Below are 19791 nucleotides of genomic sequence, written 5' to 3'. Positions count from 1 at the left end.
AATTGGGTGTTTCTAAGGGGCTGGAATGAATTTGAAAAATCCTAGTAATATTTTTTTAAATTCTAAAATCTTTAGATAATCATTCACACTTGACCCATAAATGCAACATTCACTTGAAAAAAGTTCGTAATACTCTACAGTCTATTGTAATACTCTTATTTGAAATTAGGATCGTACATGAACTGCTGCTACTACTACTACTACTATGACTACTGCTGCTGTGATTGCATTTAGGCTTGCCACTACATTTGACGGTTTCTTAAAAGAGTGTAGCGTTTATAGCAGACTGTATAAATAAACTAGAAAATTTCCTCTGGGGAAATTCTGAAAGGGCCACGGGGGCTACTGCCGGTGTTTAACCTCAAAATGTGTGAGTGTGTGTGTGTGTGTGTGTGTAGCGAAAATCGCATAAGGTTACCTGTGTGTGTGTGTAATTAAAATCACATAAAGTTACCTCTGTGTGTGTGTGTGTGTGTGTGTGTGTGTGTGCGTGCACGTGTGTGTTTGAAGCATATGTATGCATGTGTGAGGAGTGTGCGTGCTTACGTGCATGTGTGTGTGTGTGTATCTGTAACTGTAATCACATCAAAGATCAAAGCAATCAACAGAATTAACAATTAAATTGGCACCTGTCAGTGACAGCAGAGGTGGACAGACTGGAATTTCTGGCCTCGAACAGAAAGCATTTTTGGTAAAACCATAATACCTATCATTGATCCGACTTCACTTTGAGCGTCCTGAGTTTTTCCTAAACGTCTACATATGGGTTTTTTTTTCAGAAAAATTTAAAAATAGCTTTGTTAGAGCGTTTTTCTTTAAAAAAAAAACATCTGTAGACGTTCTCGAAGAACTCAGGACGCTCAAAGTGAAGTCGGATCAATGATAGGTATTATGGTTTTACCAAAAATGCTTTCTGTTCGAGGCCAGAAATTCCAGTCCACCTCTGGACCTCCTTTCACCTCTGGCTGCTGTCATTGGCAGGTGTCAGTTAATTCTGTTGATTGCTTTGATCTGATTGCCTTTGATCTTTGATGTGATTACAGTTACAGATACACACACACACACACATGCGCGTAAGCGCTCACACTCCTCACACATGCATACACATGCTTCAAACACGCACGTACACACACACACACACACACACACACACACACAGGTAACTTTATGTGATTTTAATTACACACACACACAGACACACACACACACACACACACACAAACACACACACACACACAAACACACACACACATAACTTTATGCGATTTTCGCTACACACACACGTAACTTTATGCGATTTTCGCCACACACACACACACACACACACACACACACACACACACACACACACACACACATTTTGAGGTTAAAGGGCATAGTTTGAAATCTCTGAAGAGTCTCATCATAGTGTACACACACCGGCAGTAGCCCCCGTGGCCCTTTCAAAATTTCCCCAGAGGAAATTTTCTAGTTTCACTTTCAGTTTTATATCACCTTTTATCTGCATGTGAAAAAAAATGCATGCACATATCTGAAGTTTGTGAATGTGCTTTATAGTTTTGCAGTTGTAGAAATATGTTTTGCATGTGTGGAAAAAATGTACACACAGATAAACTCTTTCCATTTAATGGTATCTTATATAGGTCTATCTACATCTCAGGTGTACTTTTTACTCCATCCTCTGCATTTATTAGACAGCTTTCTGACTACCCAGTAGTACATACAGCAGTTAAAATGTACCCCACATTTACCAGCTGCAACATTAAACTGATGAACAAATGAAATCATCAATCATTTTAATCCAGTAATATAATATGATTTTGATGGACCATTCCACATAATGAGAACTGGAGCTTGAATGTAAGACTTTTATTAGCAAAGGAGGATTTCTATATTGTAAGCATGTTTCTTTTACTAAGAGAAAGTTCTGATTTTCATAATTTTCATAATTCTGATTTTCATAATTCGCCCAGAGCACTGGTCCCTTCAGCTATTGCTGTATAGGACCAGTGCTCGGTGCGATTGCCCCGTGGCCCTAATAACCACGGGGAGGGGGACAGTAGAACATGTGGTAACAACGTGTCCTGAGTATGAAATGGAGAGGGAAAGGATGAAGCTAGAAATGCAGAAGGCAGGTATAAGAGGAGAAAATTTCAAAAATATAATAGAAGGTGGGAAATCTAGAGCGGGGAGGAAAATCCTTCCGAGATTTCTTGCCACAACTGGACTAATTCAAAGAATATAACAGAAGGAAAGCATGAAAGAAGTTAAGTCCAGCAGATGGCGGTAAATACATCGAAAAGGATGCCAACTGCCAATAAACACCAAAGAAGAAGAAATTATGACGCGACATGTTCTTCCGGTACTCTAGGTGGCGGTAGGAACTTTCAATGTAGATTAGCAATCCTTCAGTAAACAGATGAAGAAGTCCGCTTTGAGCGTCACATCAGCACCAAGCGGGAAGGAGCGGGCTGGTGGCAAAGAGGTTTGAGCAGCAGTCTACTTGTCTTGTGTTATTTAGCTAGCAAGCAGCTAGCGGGCTAGCTAAATAAGAACCAACTGAAGACTGAACATGCCGCGGGAAATCATAACGCTCCAACTTGGACAGTGTGGAAATCAAAGTAGGTGGAAGCTAATAAGAGGATTGCTATCCCTCTGCTTGAACACAGACCTTATAACGTTGGTTAACGTCTAGCTAGCTCAGATGTACTGTCATGTAATGGCGTGTGCTAGTATCAAGTAACAGTAAACTGGTATCAAAATTAAACACAAACTGAGGCAGTATAACTTAGCTTAGCTGACGTATAGGAAATGGGGTCTCTACATAATACATTTAATGTTATACAAGCTAACTTAAGCTGCCTGTGTCATTCAGACAGCGAGGCAGGTTATGCTAATTGATGTGTTTACTGTTTGTCAAATAATTTTGTGTGGTCACAAACGGCTAATTAACGTAACTTAACATTTTTTGCTAATTGCTCCTGTCTGTGTTTTGCAGTTGGCTTTGAGTTTTGGAAGCAGCTGTGTGCAGAGCATGGCATCAGTCCAGAGGGTATTGTTGAGGAGTTTGCAACTGAAGGGACCGACAGAAAGGATGTGTTCTTCTATCAGGTAACTGGTGCAAACACTCACTTCATCACCTCTCACATTAGGAGTTACAAAAGCGATATCAATCAAATCAAACCAAATTTATTTATTCATCCCGAGGGGAAATTCAGTTATTCTGGTAGAATCTCTTGAAGAATGAGACAGCCTGGTGGCTGTAGGAGCGAAGGATCTTTTGTATCTCTCTGTCCAGCAACGGAGAGAGAGGAGCCGTCCACTGCTGATTTTTTGGTCCATAAAGGTTTTGTGTAGAGGATGATCTGGGTATTTCAGGATGGCCTGAAACATCGTGACAGTGCATCTCTCCACCACCTCCTCCAGTGTGTCCAACCTGGCTCCAACCACAGAACCAGCTCTTTAGACCAGTCTGTCCAACCGCCTTGCATCTCTGTGTGTGATGCTGCCTCCCCAGCAGACTGCAGCATAAAACAACACACTTGCCACCACAGACTGATAAAACATCTGCAGCATCTTACTACAGATGTCAAGAGATCTGAGCTTCCTTAAGAAAAAGAGGCGGCTCTGCCCTTTTTTGTAGAGAGCGTCAGTGTTTAGGGACCAGTCCAACTTATTATCCAGGTATACACCTAGGTATTTATAACTTGGCACCACCTTGATGTCCACTCCACAGGTATTCACTGGCTGAATATGGCTGCTGTTGTTGTTATGCTGGACTGTACTATCTTATCACTACTACCATGATCACCTTCATTGATCGTGGTTGGATCCAGACTGGTCCTGCTAAACACCTACTACTATTATCTCGTCAGTATTATTTAAGTTACCTTAGTATCATTGCTACTGCTACAGATACTTCTGCTGCCATTTTATATTCACTGCTACTATGACTATTACCATTAGTCCTATTCCTTCTGTTGTTACTGATACTGTTACCACAACTACTATCATTATTCACAGATATCATTATGGGGTTAGTGCTCTTATCCTCCCTCCCCCCTCTCACTTTCTATCTATTGTATTTAACAATGTTGATCTGTTTTGTACAAACAACATCTATTGCACGTCTGCCCGTCCCGGGAGGGGTATTCTAAGTATCTTCCTTTTTTCCCTTATTAAAGGGTTTTTTCAGGAGTTTTTCCCTTGTCCACTGTGAGGCTCAAAGGACAGACTGTGTTGTACTCTGGAGAGTCTGTAAAGACCTTTGAGGCAAATTTGTGATTCTAGGCTCTATAAATAAAATGTATTGAATATCTTTTCTGCACACCATAAACGGTGTATGTTCAGTTTTCTTTGGATGGTGCTTGAAGTGCAACAACATGCTGTGCCACTAGATGGAGTAATTGTAGTATACACTGAAGTAACTCTGCACACATAAACTTGTAGACTGTGCAGTATCACCAGCTAACTCCTGTTTATTAAAAAAATCTCCACAGGCTGATGATGAGCACTACATTCCCCGTGCAGTTCTCCTGGATCTGGAGCCGAGGGTGATCCACTCCATCCTCAACTCTCCTTATGCAAACCTGTACAATCCAGAGAACATCTACCTCTCTGAGCATGGTGGAGGTGCTGGGAACAACTGGGCTAGTGGATATTCACAGGTGATCACTGGAAAGGATGCATTTCTTTCTTTAAGGCCATGAAATTAAAATTCAATTTATCTAAAATTCTGCTCTGGCTTTTTTTCCCCATCTAGGGCAAAAAAATCCAAGAAGACATCTTTGACATCATTGACCGGGAGGCAGATGGCAGTGACAGTCTGGAGGCAAGTCTGCTGTACACATACTGACGTTCCCTAGGGCTGGTAGTAATCAGGGCTGTGGCTGTGTGGAATTTTAAATACTGTTTTAAAAGTAATGTGATATTGTTGTGCGTAGAAATATTACACGGTATAATCAACTTATCCTCCTACCCCATTCAAGAGAAACTAGCAAGAAGCAATCTTTTTTCTTAGTTAATGTGAGGAGTTCATTTCAGCAGGAACTTTGTTTGAATAATGGATGGATTATGAGACAACAGGCTCCTGGACACACAAAAAAAAATTGCTCTTCTTCTTCTTTTCTATTCTTTTCTTCTTTAACATATAGCACTCCTGTAGCGATGACAGTTAGCTCTTAAAGTTATGTACTTACTTGATTCCTGTGGTCTATGCCTAGTACCTTCAGGTTGAATGCACTTATTGTAAGTCGCTTTGGACAAAAGCGTCTGCTAAATGACATGTAATGTAATGTAAAAAAAATGTTAAAGGTTCCTCACTCATACATTGGCAGACTGAGAGAGGCACAACAAATGAATACAAACAACATGGTTGTTTTGAGACGTCTGTTTGTGTCTCTCTCAGTGGCATTTTGCAGGTGAAGCACAGATGGCCCCCTGACTTCTTAAATCTTGATATTTTACCAGGGAGTGGTGACTTTACTTTGCATCACGCAGTTAGCAAAACTATAAGATCAAAAGTTTTTTATGAACTTTATCTTTGCCTTCACGCCAAGATTAAACCTACAGGAGACCTCAGGTTATTTGAAACGTTAAACCAAGATTATTTTATTTTTTTATGATCATTGATACACTTTCATTTTTGTTCCTTGTACTGCTGGCATGGCTTCAGCTGTGAGTGCAGATTTTGAAATCAAATCATAATTTTATACTGGTCTGAATTGACGTCCACCAACAAAAAAATCTACTCCGATGATGCGCCATTCAAAAATAAATTATTGGAAAACATGAACAAAACACAGATACATTATTCAACTAGTTTTCACATTTTCAAGCTTTAGAAGTAAATCTATACTATATATACTATACTTTGCCCACCTAGTCCAACATCTCATTTCCATCAAACCAAAATAATTCAGTGTTTTTGTTCAGCATTCTTCCAGAAGTACATGCAGGTTATCATATAAAGTAATCTGAACCTGCACTCACAGCACTGGCTGAGTTGGTCATGGGTGGTTTCTGCAGTGTGCACTGCTATGTCCTGCAAAACCATGCCCATCTGGTTGAAATACCAGGTTTTTAGTCCCTGACCTCTTGGGGGCCCTGGGCCTGCCCTGTGCCGGGTTGGCCTGCTCCGTAATCCATCCACGGTCCAAATAATATCAGGGATGACTTGATTGTACTCAAACATGACTTCTCGTAGTCTTCCAGGCTTTTGTATCTTTGTTGTGGTGAAATTTAAAAGAATGTCTTGATCAAACTATGTTAAAATTGTGACGGTGTCTGTCATCTTAAAAATAGCCCAAGCCATGCCTCACTATTATTCTTAGCCTCCTTTTTTTTTTCGGTGAACTTTCTTCAGCTGCCAGCCTCCCATAAAATAACACTCACATTTCCCCTCTGAGGTCTGCAATTTCTGTAACTCATTCACATTATGACCCAACATTATTATTTAGTGTGCGCACTCATGTGTGCATTGGATAAGAAGGTGGGCCGAGCTGCCGTGAGCATGTGTATGTTGGCAGGGTGTGGCGTGTAGAACGTCTGGTGATAATAGCCGGGCGAGTGTGGAAGGCAGGTATTACAGGGCTGTGTTGGGGGGTGAGGGAGCCTATTTGTGAGGTGGGGCTGCACTCCCATTTATATAACTGCCGAGGAAGAGAGGCATTTGCTCACCCACACACACATTGGGCTTTCTGCATCAGTAGAGTTTACAGTAACACACGTGGCACATGCTGTAGCTGTAAATGTGAACTGCAAGTAATGAGTAACTCTTTGTCTTTGTAGGGATTTGTCCTGTGTCATTCCATTGCTGGGGGGACAGGCTCGGGCCTGGGATCCTATCTGCTGGAAAAACTCAACGACAGGTCAACAAACCCATGCAGCTTGTTTTTTTTTAGAAACATTTTTTGTCACCTAGTTTTCATGAATGATATAAAATATATATTTTCTGATCTCCAGGTACCCAAAGAAGCTGGTGCAGACCTACTCTGTTTTCCCAAATCAGGATGAGATGAGTGATGTGGTCGTTCAGCCGTACAACTCGCTGCTGACGCTGAAGAGGCTCACACAGAACGCAGACTGCGTGGTGAGCAGCAGCACTCGTGAATGGATGTTGATTAATCCCATTGCTCCCTTTGCGTCAGCCACCACTCCAAACGACCTCACAAAATGGCTTAAAACTCATTTTATACAAGCTCTGGTTAGCTTGTAATTGAATTACTTGGACAAAACAAATCCAAAATCAAACATGGTAGCTAAAGTGTTCCACTATCAGTAAGGTGAAACAGGAAACAAATGTAATTTTATTGCATGTGTGGCCAGTAAAAGTTGCCAGTAAAAGTATGATGTGATGTCAGACTGTTAGACAAATTTGACCCCATGTGTTCTGATTTAAATGTTATGGGTCAAAATGCAGGGAGTAATTGCTAGTACACATGTTAAGCTGTTAAGACGTCAAACACATAAAAACTCTCACATGAATAAAGTTTGATTAAGTCTCACAGGCCCCAGAAAAAAACCCTTTCATTTTATTAAGGGAAATCCACACTACTGGACTACTTTTGACTGGACTAATGTTGTTTTCAGCAATTTTAAGGAACATTTCACCAAAAAATAACACTTCACAAATATGAGACAGCTTGTTGTGGGAGGCAAAAACAAAAGATCCTGTACATCTTTATAGTTTTCTTGAAATAATGACTCAGTGTTGCAAATTATTGACTTGGTATCCAAAAATAATGAGAATGTTTGTCAACACAATCACTTACAATGGCAAAATGATGAGAAACCATCTAAAAAAATAATGCTAACTTAGAGCTGTAAATCTTAAAGTCAGTCCCCTTTACGGTGATGAGCAAGAATCTAAAAAAGGAATTAAAGGCTGTTGACTTCAGTGATTATCGATTTTAACTATTAATTCTAGTTTTACAGTATGTCAATATAATGAAACATCTTAAAGAGTCGGTGCCTTTCCAGCAGCTTTTACTGGCAGAAATGGGTTTCCAACAATTCTTACTTCACCCTCTTCTGTGTGTGTGTGTGTGTGTTTTATTTTTAAATTTGACATCCAAGTTGTCACTTGTCTTTTAATGTTATCCATTATATGGATGTTGCAATATACTTTAATCTTACAGCTCCTTTAGTTAATTATAAAATCCACTGACCTACTTTGTTAAACTACTTGACAGATGTAGTCTAAATGTTTCACTCCTGCCATTTCTTTTGTCTAAAATCTCACTTTTTTTTGGCCGCCTCACTGCTTGTGTAGCAGACTAATAAAGAAGCAAACTGCAGTGCCAGCAATCAAACTTAATAAACCCCAGTCTTGCATTGGTGATTGTATTAGCCTGAGATGCTCTAACAGTCTAATGGGGTTTCCTCTCTAATACCTACTTCCTCCAGGGTCTTGCATAAGGCCCTCATGTTGATTAAATTAGCCAGAGAGCTAATAGAATCTGCCCAAGAATTGGTGCCCCTGTTGCAACTATACAGTGTGTCTTTTATGTTCAGCTCTGCTAACAACAGCACACTGTGTTGCTCCTTAAGAGGTTCCTTGACTGCGTGATTACTCTGATAGCCTCATACTCTTTCTTTACATTGCAGCAGTGTATTGACTTTGACTGTGTTGTTGTGCTGGAGGGAAACTCTTCTCTTCATTTTTTCTCTTCATTTGTCTACTAATTGCCCTACGTGTGTGTTTACCAGGTGGTGCTGGATAACACGGCTCTAAATCGTATCGCCACCGACAGGCTGCATATCCAGAACCCCTCGTTCTCCCAGATCAATCAGCTGGTGAGTGAGAGACGCCTCCAGTTGTTTTCACAGCTCGTCAGTCAGCAGTTTAAAAAAAATATACTTCTAGATTGACGCCTGCCTGAAACAAAGGAAAACGTCGAGACAGGCTGTACTCAACACATGTCGCCCGCTTAAAAAAATTACAAGATTCACAAACTAGTTTGGTGAGTCGGTTGCACGTCAGACTGGATTTCAACGTTCTTGGAAAGGAGTTGCGCACTGCTGTGCTTTCCAAGTAATGTCACCCTGCTTGACAAAAGCCTCGCTTGGAAATATTGAATTATGCTGCATTCCTTCTTAGGGCTGGTTGATGTTTCCTGTCATTGAAGGAAGAATTGAATTGAAACATTAGTCAGCCAGTTGCCATCTATTATCAAAGCTACTCTTTGACTCAAAGTAATCTTTTTGTACGTTTTGTAAAAACAAGATATTTCATGACATTTTACACATTGTAAAGAAAAGCAATGGTGGAAAGTAACTATGTACATTTACTCAAGTACTGGACTTAAAGTAAAATTTTGAGGTACTTTTATGTACATTTTATGTAACTTTCTACTTCTACTCCACTACATTTTGAGACATATATTGTACTTTTTATTCCTCTACATTTAGCTGACAGCTTTAGTTACTTTCAGGTCAAGATTTAAAATGAAAAACATGATACATTTAAAATGATTACCCATTTTTATAAATTAAACCACTTAAAAGTTTATTAGGTAGTTAAAATGAGCGGAGTGGAGTCATTTCACAGTGTGGTATTAGTACTTTTACTGAAGTAAAGGATCTGAACACTTCTTCCTCCACTGTCTTTTTTACTTCTTTACTTTTTTTTGTGTGACTTTTTTAAATTATTTTTTCGCTTCTGCGCAATGTCGAGAAAGACCGCGCATGCGCAGAAGCTAAATAAATAATAAATAAAGAAATAAAGAAACAAAATGTTTAATTAATCTTATTGATTTGATACACCAGACAGCTTTAACTTCAAAAACGTATTTGTAGATAAAGTAACCAGATTGTGGTACATTGAAAGCTCTGTGTCTAACTGACCCTTCACACACAGGTTTCCACCATAATGTCTGCAAGCACAACCACCCTGCGCTACCCGGGCTACATGAACAACGACCTTATTGGCCTGATTGCTTCCCTCATCCCCACACCCCGCCTCCACTTCCTCATGACGGGCTACACACCACTTACTACTGACCAATCGGTGAGCTTGGTGGCAAAAATTAAGTAAAAGACATTTCAGTCTGCTCCAGTGAAAAAATACAAATGGTCATATTGTTTTCTTTCAACATTAGCTTTTAAAAATATTGAAAATTTCATTCACTCGTTGACCTTTTCAATCAATATACTTCTTTTCAGGTCGCTAGTGTGAGGAAAACCACAGTGCTGGATGTTATGAGGAGGCTTCTGCAACCCAAGAACGTGATGGTGTCCACAGGAAGAGAAAGGCAGCCGAGCCACTGCTACATCGCCATCCTGAACATCATCCAGGGAGAGGTCGACCCCACACAGGTACACTGTATGAGGAGGCAGTCTATATTCTTAAGAATAAAGTCTGGAGTTTGGACAGCGGGCAGGATTACTGGCATGGAAGATAAGCAATGTATTGTACACATATCAGTTTCAATGTGAGCTATATTTAGATTATCTCACTACTTTAAGTGTTCGCAGGGGGAATTTAAGCCACTGTCTTAGCTCCCTTCAAAGACACCAGACTCCTTTCACAAAAACAGTAATTTTACGTCTCAGAACACAAGAGTTGCTGGTCTACCGCAGCCTCGATCTGTAAGATATTATGTTGTTGTATGATGATGATGATGAATCCGAACTAACCCTTTAAAAAATCAGTCACACAATAACACAAACCAACCAAATGTGGCAAAAGTAGACCAGCAACTCCCGTGTCCTGCAGGGTAAAATGACTGTTTATATCAATTGAGTCGGATTGCTTTTAAGAAAACACAGATGGACATAATTCCCTTTAAAATATTCAATATATAGCATACACTTAAACTGATTTTGAGTGTTTTTTAGGTGGGCTGTTTCTTATGTGGTAAATTGCTACTTTTCCCAGCCACATCGGTGCATTGCTTTGGTTCTGTTCCGGTACTCTTGCCTGCTTTTCCGAACTGGAGGCATGTTTGGAGAGCATTAAGACTTTTTATGCTCTACATTAGGTGCATAAAAGCCTCCAAAGGATTCGGGAGCGTAAACTTGCCAGCTTCATTCCCTGGGGTCCCGCCAGCATCCAGGTGGCTCTGTCCAGGAAGTCCCCGTACCTGCCCTCAGCCCACCGAGTCAGCGGCCTGATGATGGCCAACCACACAAGTATCTCCTCTGTAAGTGCTCGTCTTTAAATTCCATCACCTCAGTCTGTTCAGCTACATTCTCCACCAAAGTGCATTAACAAAGCTGAGACCTGTGCGTGAGTCAATGCTTGAAAATATGCATTGTTCTTAAGTTTAGCCATCACAGCAGCAGTTAGAGGGGAATTCCACAAAAATTATGTTTTGGTTCATCATCCAAGTTTTTTCCCCTTCCCCTTGTTTAAAACATGAGCTGTGAAGTCCTGTGATGTCATTACATTACTTAATCTGAAATGATTGAGAAAGCATTTATTAAACCCAAATTCAACTTTTTTTCTCATTATTTTAGGTCTTAAATTTAAGTAAGGGGAAATACAGTCATCCAAGGAAGTTTGAGTGAAGTCATACCTTTTTATTTTCCTATCTGGTAACAGAAGTTAAAAACAAAACAGAAAGTTTTATGGAAGTCAGAATGAGAACCTGAAACTTTCCGAGCATTAGGCACCATTTTGATGTACTCTGTTGCTGTCCCACAGCTGTTTGAGCGGACATGCAGGCAGTACGACAAACTGCGTAAGCGCGAGGCCTTCCTGGAGCAGTTCCGCAAAGAGGACATATTCAAGGACAACTTTGACGAGCTGGATAATTCCCGCGAAGTAGTCCAGCAGCTGGTGGATGAGTACAGCGCAGCCACGCGGCCTGACTACATTTCCTGGGGAACGCAAGAACAGTGAACTGACTTTTCTGTCCTGTATCTCACTTACCATCCAGTCAGCACACATGCTTAGCTAGTTTATTCTAACTCAATTTCTTCACTGTTGAAAATATTCTCTCATTACACATGTCCCAAAATAGACAGACATTTGGCTTTTAACTGTTTCTCTAAAAAAAAAAAAAAAATATTTATTGGCTTGTTTATAGCATTAAATAGTATAGTATGTTTGTGTGTCAAAACTGAGAAGAGACTGGGGGATGGGTGTTAACAGCCACTGTAATTATATTAACCGAAAAGTCATGTCCTGGAAATTCTGGTTTAAATAAAACAATCCTTACCTAACAATCCAGTGAAGTGAAAGTAAGAGAACCCCTCTCCTGCAAAGCCTGTGCAGAACAATATATCCTGTACAAAACAATCTATAAATCTCTTGTCAGAAGTTGTTTTTCCTGAACTTTCTTGCTTTTTTTTTCAGCAGTGTGAAACAACCTGTTGCCTTGTTTTGGTCTATTTTTATACGAAGTACAGTACTTAAGTTCTTGTGCAGTTGATTTCCAGTAAAACGTCCATCGCCTATGAATTGCCTTGAATGATAGGGGTAGGATTGACAGAACGTGTTGCATGATGGTCAATGCAGGTTCGTGCATCCTAGACATTTCTGACGTGGTGTCGTCTTTCTGCTGCTGAAACACATTGCTCGTTTGTTAACACTGTACATGACCAACAAGAATGTCTAGTTGAAGTTGGACTTGAGCCAAAAATTATGTTAGAGTGTCTGCCATATGAACAGCACTGACATTTAAACAGCATTTGTCATGCACAACAGAGAAAGTAACAGTTTGCACGGATGAGCATGGTATACAAGGATGGATCTTGTCATGTTAACACTTCATCTCTATGCCTGTAAATAGACTCAAAGAATAGCTGGTTCCCTGGCGTTCTCTGTATCGTATAAATGAATATACTGTACATGTTGTTTTGCTTGTTGGACCTGTTTGAAATGATGAATAAACACATTTTCTATTATTTTGTGTTCCTTTTTGAAATATTCCTGGTGTTACATGGAGAATTATGTAAAGCTCATTTTACTTTCAGACCTATCTACAAAATACACTTTTCCTCTCAACTGGATACTATACTATTATGTGCTATCTTAACCCATAAGAACCCATAGTGACACCCGTGTAACAAACACGTTAAATCTTCTATTTTTTGTTACTAGGCTAAGTTAAAACCCATTTAACAATTCTAATCCGTTAATAGGATGTCCTGTATTGCATTTAACTTGTTTAGACCATATTTCCTGAACAAATTAAAGTCACAATTTTGATAAACAAAAAGACACATGGTTATTTGCATTTATTTATTATCGATTTATTATTATTAAGCTACTTAAAAACAAATCTAAAAAATAATTTGTTGTTAAACACAACTAATAATGTCACAATTTTGATAGATGTTGTGGAGATGCAGAGAAAAGGGCAAATTTGTGTCTTTTTTTATTTTAAAATACGAAATATTATAAACATAAATATTATAATCATAAATACTATAAGCGCCCAATGTAATCTTTATGTCACATCACAGATGTTTGACATTTAGGGATAGTGTTTTTGAAAACAAATCAGAAATGGTGGTATATCCCCCATAACTTTCCTTTAAGGATAACTGGGTCTGGGTTCTTATGGGTTAATATTTTTGGACATACTATACTGCCCTACAAAGCCTAACTGCAGTAACTACATTTTTGGTCAATTGCGTTATAACAAAAAATTAACTCCTTGTCTGTTTTATCTTGTGACAAAGTTTTAGATTTCAGTTTTGCTTTATTTCAGAGAACTAATGATATAAAAATTGCAGTAACTACAAAATCCAACTTGAAACCAAAGCAGACAGCAGTAAGTTCACTTACCGAATTTAAACAAAACTAAAGCAGAAGGTCTGCTTTGACTGTGCTTGTATTTCTTCATTGTGTTGAATAGTGAAGATAAGAATAATAGAAATATAAGTTCATTTGATAGGGAAATTACCTATAGTGATTAAGTAAAAAAGTGAGATGAAATGATATTAAGAGTACGATATAACATAATATGTCTAAAATACACAAATCTTTGAATAGAGTAGTTTTAACACTTAAAATAAATTTGAAAATGTCTACTCACTGAAAATAAAATATAAGAGCTGAAAGAAGACAACATTGTAGTTACTACACTGTGCATTACTATTAGAACCTTTTACAGCAAAACCAGAGTTCAGTAAATACATTTTGGGGGTTAACGGTCAAATAAATCGTCATGATTTTTTAGCATAAAAATTCCATCATCAATACATGTAGAAACTAGGACTGCAAGTCTGAAGGAGGACTCTTAACTGATATGTATAAGTTAGAAGAGGCAGGTAGCAATGGTGGAAAGTAACTATGTACATTTACTCAAGTACTGGACTTAAAGTACAATTTTGAGGTACTTTTATGTACATTTTATGTAACTTTATACTTCTACTCTTCTACACTACATTTTGAGACATATATTGTACTTTTTACTCCTCTACATTTAGCTGACAGCTTTAGTTACTTTTCAGATCAAGATTTAAAATTAAAAACATGATACATTTAAAATGATTACCCATTTTTATAAATTAAACCACTTAAAAGTTTATTAGGTAGTTAAAATGAGCGGAGTGGAGTCATTTCACAGTGTGGTATTAGTACTTTTACTGAAGTAAAGGTTCTGAACACTTCTTCCTCCACTGTCTTTTTTTTTTTTTTTTTAACTTTTTTTTACATTTATTTTTTTTCTTAATTTTTTTTAATTTAAATTATTTTTTTAAAATTTTACATTTCTTTTAATTTTTAAAATTTTAAAATTTCTTTTAATTTTTTAAAGTTTTTTTATTTTTTTATTTTTTTCTGCGCTTCTGCGCATGCGCAGCTTTTTGCTTCTGCGCAAATTAAAAATTAAAAATTAAAAATTAAAAGTTAAAAATTAAATAAAGAAATAAAGAGAAAAAAATAAATGTAGAAAAAAGTAAAAAAAAAAGAGAGTAAAGAAGTAAAAAAGGCCGTGGTGTAAGAAGTGTTCAGATCCTTTACTTCAGTAAAAGTACTAATACCACACTGTGAAATGACTCCACTCCGCTCATTTTAACTACCTAATAAACTTTTAAGTGGTTTAATTTATAAAAATGGGTAATCATTTTAAATGTATCATGTTTTGCATTTTAAATCTTGACCTAAAAAGTAACTAAAGCTGTCAGCTAAATGTAGAGGAATAAAAAGTACAATATATGTCTCAAAATGTAGTGGAGTAGAAGTAGAAAGTTACATAAAATGTACATAAAAGTACCTCAAAAATTCCAGTCCAGTACTTGAGTAAATGTACATAGTTACTTTCCACCATTGCTACCTGCCTCTTCTAACTTATACATATCAGTTAAGAGTCCTCCTTCAGACACTGTATGAGGATTAAAGGGATAGTTTGTGCATTATTATACAAAACTTGGTACAATTATTGTCAATGCCCTCCTGAGGATAACCCTTTAAGGTTTTATTGATCTGCCCCTAGGTGGCACTGTGGTGGCAGTCTAGTTTCATATTTGGTACCGTGGCCACACTATAACACTTAAGGCAATGAAATTCATAGGGGTGGTATAGACTGGCCCCTGTAACGCACACACCCCGACGGCAACCTCTCATTGAAAAATAAAAACTCAGTCAACCAAATAGTAAAGTGGTCTAGCAGACTGATTGGTGAGCCAAAGCTCAACGTGGAGACCTTGTACACAAAACAATTACAGCGCATTACTGGTGAGTATTCTTTGGGTTATCAAAATTCTTTTAATAACTTTTTGTCATGAGGGTCCATAGATGCTGTGTGCAAGTTTGGTGCAAAACGATGAAATTGCCTAGGAGTTCGAAAAAGTAGGTTTGCGACATTTCGCGAATTTGCGGAAAAAAACGGTAGGAGAAAATGGGAGTGGCCTATATCACGAGATTCAGCACAACTCAGTGAATGCGTGGATATAAGCTTTTTGAATGTTTGATAAAGTATGTGGAAGTTATTAGCCTAAACGCACTTTCCTTTATTATAGCGCCACCTAGTGGTGGAAATTTAGGATAATAATAGATTTTTTTACCATGTCTGACTTATATTTAAAGTTTCATGAGTTTTGGGGTATGTTCAGGCAGTGAAAAATGCGATCATTTGGGAAGAAGAAAAAAAAATAATAAGAAAAATAAATAAATAATCATTAGAAATACAATAGGGACCTCGCAGGTCGTTGCCTGCTCGGGCCCTAATAAGTGTCATATCACCTACCTATAACCCATTTGGCTGGCCCATTAGAAAACTTTAAAGCAGCTTTTCTCAGTTTTTTGGACAAAATTCACTATGATCATTTTTGATATGCTATACTATGGCAGGGTTTGTTTTTGTTTTTTCAATTTTTGGACAAGCTACAATGTAGTGTTTACTTAAAATATGACAATTTTTGACAAATTGACATACTTGAGTATTTTACTTTTTGGACATCCCATAATATGGTGTTTTTCTGTCATTTCTGGGAATATGATGCTCTAATATATATCAGCAGACTTTAATTGACTTTTTTCAGTTTTTCAACAACATATGGTGTTTTCTTGATATTTTCAGACATAGTATACTGTTACCATGATCATTATGCTAATCTGCCACTTTTTTTTGCCATTTTTGGACAAACTTCACTCTGACCCCTTTTTTTTACTTTTTCGACATATTATACTAAGGCATTTTTTTTTTCTATTTACATTTTTTTTGATATACTATAATATGGTGTTTTCTTGATATTTCCAGACATAATATACTGTTACCATGATTAACATGCTATTCTATGGCATCTTTTGGCCATAATTTTATAACATACTATTACGTTTTTTGATCATTATATCATGCCATATTATAGCATGACATTTATTTTAACAGTGTTCTGGTGGCTGTTCATCTAATTCAGTTAAGGCTCATTGACACAGGGGAACGTCAAGGCACTTAGCAGCGCTTGCTCAACCACCTATTGTTTTCAACAAGGAAAGCTTTAGGGGAGGCAGCTCTCAGCTCTGCTGCTGGCGCCAAACTTCAGCCTTTTACAAAATGTCTGGTCGAAAACAATAGTCTTACGCTGCTTCACTAGTCGAGGCACAAGAAAGCACATTTTCTGAAAATGAAACAAAGGAAATGAAGCCGAACAATAGTACCAACAACTAAATATGATAAAATGGTGCTGTTTTTTATTAATTACATACAGTATTTATAGTTTTTATTGCACATCCAAGTTAGTTAAAAACAAACAATAGTGCAATTAACTATACACACATTACATAAAAAGGTACCATGCAGCGTACAAACAAGCTTAACACAAAGCAACAACATCCGCAGTTTGATTTATTTTATTTTCATACTTGAAGCTCGGAGCTGCCTGCAGCTGCAGTAGAAAAAGCAAAGACCTGCTTCTGAGCAGGAGACTGGTCAAGGCCTTTCATGGTGAGCCTGGAGATCGCATGGGGTTGTGGAGAAGACAGTACTCTAAAATTATATTTACAAAGCCTATCTATGGTCTCAGATTCTACTATATTAAAATAAGGTGTACAATGTTATACAACAGGATGTCTTCATATTTCTCAGACATTCAAGTTTCAAGAAAAATGAGTAAATGTGAAATCGAATATAAATTGGGGGGGGGATCTGTCTGCTTTGGGATAATTTCTTGTTATAAAAGTTTATTTAGAAAAACACATCTTTGGTCCATGCTCAAACCCATGTCTTGGCGAAACTTTGGCTTCACAAGAATACTAAAACAGCGAAGATAAAGACAGAGCTACACAGGATCTACACATCTGAACTGCTGTAAGGCGCAGAACCAAAAGCACTTATGGCTTTTGGTTAACCTCATTAAAAATACATCTGGGTCTGCATTTAAGACGTAAAGAACAGTAAAAAATTGCAAAGTTTGCATAAATAATACTACAAAAGCATCTATGGCCTGATTAAAAAGGTGTTTGTTTAAACAGCATGGAACAGAGGGGGAACTGCATGGTGTTACTTCTTAAATGATTCAGATCTCTGACTAGGGGTATTTGTCTGTGTACTAAATTTCTTCCGTTATATATACATTATAAAAAATACCAATAATAAACAGAGAAGCACCTGTTATTTTCAGCAGAGTAGAGCTGCATTAGGACAGTAACTGACATAAGCAAAATTATTAAATCAGTCAAGTGTTAACCAAGTTTCGTGTCGAGGATTACAGCCAAGACAAGCAGCACAACAAAGGACACAAGAGAGCATTTGGTGGAAACAATGTAGACAAACAGCTCCAAAATCCTTTGGTTTCTGTGAGACAAAAATCAGATCCTGAAAGTGTAATCCAGGAAATGGTTCTGTTGATCAAACAGACACACATACACACACACACACACACTCCCATAGGTAAAAGTCTACTGTATATGGCAATGGCAGCCAAAGTGACTTAGCTGCAGAGTTCAACATCTGTTTCCAGTTCCAAGTTCACATGGCTCACTGCATCAACAGTTCCAGGTAATGCAAACCCGTCTGGGACCTTATGAAAACGGACTGTCTCTGATGAACATGTCAGCATAAGGGCACGTGAGAGAGTGAGCGACTGTGTACGTGTGTGTGTGTGAAAGAGAGAGGGGGTGTGTGTCACTGAATGTTCTCAACACTATTCCAGCAGTGCACGAGGGACGACTGCCTTCTAGGAAAAGGCAATACAAATATGGCACACTTCGAGAAAGGGAGAGTAGTGCTTTCACTCCGAGCCATACCTTCACGAGAAGAGTACCACAGCTTTTTGTTGCCAGAAATCCTAACACTTGTGATGCTTTCTCTCCCTGATGTAGTAAGACTCATGCCAACGTCTCACATCGTCAAGGGGGTCTGGACTGAGGGGGGTGGTGTTGCCATGTAGGGTAACAGAGGTGGTTGCGTGACAGGATGGGGCGGAGGGTGTGTGACAGCTCATCAGCAACCGCATTGGTTTCTGTGGGTTTCTGGCCTCACTTGCAAAACAGAACCCCCTTGCCTTCACATCTCCTCCCCTCTTCGGCTGCCTCCCTCCTCCATCGGCCAGCTCCTTCAGCTGGAAAGCTCAGCAAGGGTTTATTTTCACGGATGGGGAGCGAAAACAGCCCTCTCTTTGTTTTGGCTGCCGTGCCGTTCCCAGCGGAGGAGGCGTGGTGTCCTGAGGACTGGGGCTGGGCCTCATAGGGGCCACGTGGAGGAGGACAGTGGGGGGTTTGAGGAGGGGGGGGGGGGGGAGGGGGGGGGTTGCCCGGGTATGGTCCCTCTCAAACTGGGTGCGAGGGCAGCTCCAGGAGGGTGGGTGTGCGCGTCGAGGCCAGGCAACGGAATCCCACCTCTGTGCTTTCTCTGATGGTGATGTCCGTATCTTCCCCTTTCCCTCGCTGGCGATGGATGGCACTGAAATATGCATTCATCAGCTGCATGATCTCAGTCAGCTGTGACAGAGAGAGAGAGAGAGAGAGAGAGAGGTCAGATTGGTGGCAGTCTCAGTGTCTGTCTGGCACTGTCACAGGAGGGTGGAGACGGATGATGTCATCCAGCTGTTAGAAAAACTAGATCCTCCAGAAGCCGAGGATGATGTTTGGCAGATTCTGGAGGACACACACCCCTTGATCACAGAAAAGAGACCTTACATGTGTGTGGATATTTCATCACTTTGACATATTTTGTTTAGCAGCTGTTGCAGGAAAAAGTAAAGGGCACTGGGGAAGGTTTTTTTGTCTCCGTTTCCCTGACCTTGGTGGACATGACCACCAAACCATAAGCCACCATGAGTATTACCCTTACTATAGTCCTGCTAATGCAGCCTAAACATGCTGTGTGAGAGCACCGATCAAAAGAGTCTCAACCTACACCTACTCTTCAACTTTAACTGTAACCCTTGAATGAGCAG

At 39.0% G+C, this 19791-nt stretch overlaps 2 protein-coding genes across 2 annotated transcripts in view; one reads left to right on the top strand and one right to left on the bottom strand.

Annotated features, from left to right (window-relative positions):
• The first annotated feature begins 2456 nt into the window (after positions 1 to 2456).
• On the top strand, positions 2457 to 12852 carry tubg1 (tubulin, gamma 1). Its single transcript, XM_059348841.1, has 11 exons — positions 2457 to 2621; positions 2999 to 3111; positions 4500 to 4667; positions 4763 to 4831; positions 6790 to 6869; positions 6964 to 7090; positions 8710 to 8796; positions 9860 to 10009; positions 10165 to 10317; positions 10983 to 11144; positions 11648 to 12852. Exons 1-11 carry the CDS (start codon positions 2573 to 2575, stop codon positions 11843 to 11845), a joined length of 1356 nt encoding a protein of 451 aa, XP_059204824.1. The 5' UTR covers positions 2457 to 2572; the 3' UTR covers positions 11846 to 12852.
• A 1948-nt stretch (positions 12853 to 14800) lies between these two features.
• plekhh3 (pleckstrin homology, MyTH4 and FERM domain containing H3) overlaps positions 14801 to 19791 on the bottom strand; it is a 37818-nt gene continuing 32827 nt past the window's right edge. Inside the window, exon 13 of the mRNA XM_059347942.1 lies at positions 14801 to 19333. Coding sequence (XP_059203925.1) covers positions 19163 to 19333 — 171 coding nt within the window. The 3' untranslated portion in view covers positions 14801 to 19162. The remainder of the gene's footprint in view (positions 19334 to 19791) is intronic.

The sequence above is a fragment of the Centropristis striata genome, chromosome 13 (assembly GCF_030273125.1).
Source record: "Centropristis striata isolate RG_2023a ecotype Rhode Island chromosome 13, C.striata_1.0, whole genome shotgun sequence".
Classification (NCBI taxonomy): Eukaryota; Metazoa; Chordata; class Actinopteri; order Perciformes; family Serranidae; genus Centropristis; species Centropristis striata.
The sequence above is the reverse complement of the archived record's forward strand: the minus strand, read 5'-3'. Positions and strand labels throughout refer to the sequence as shown.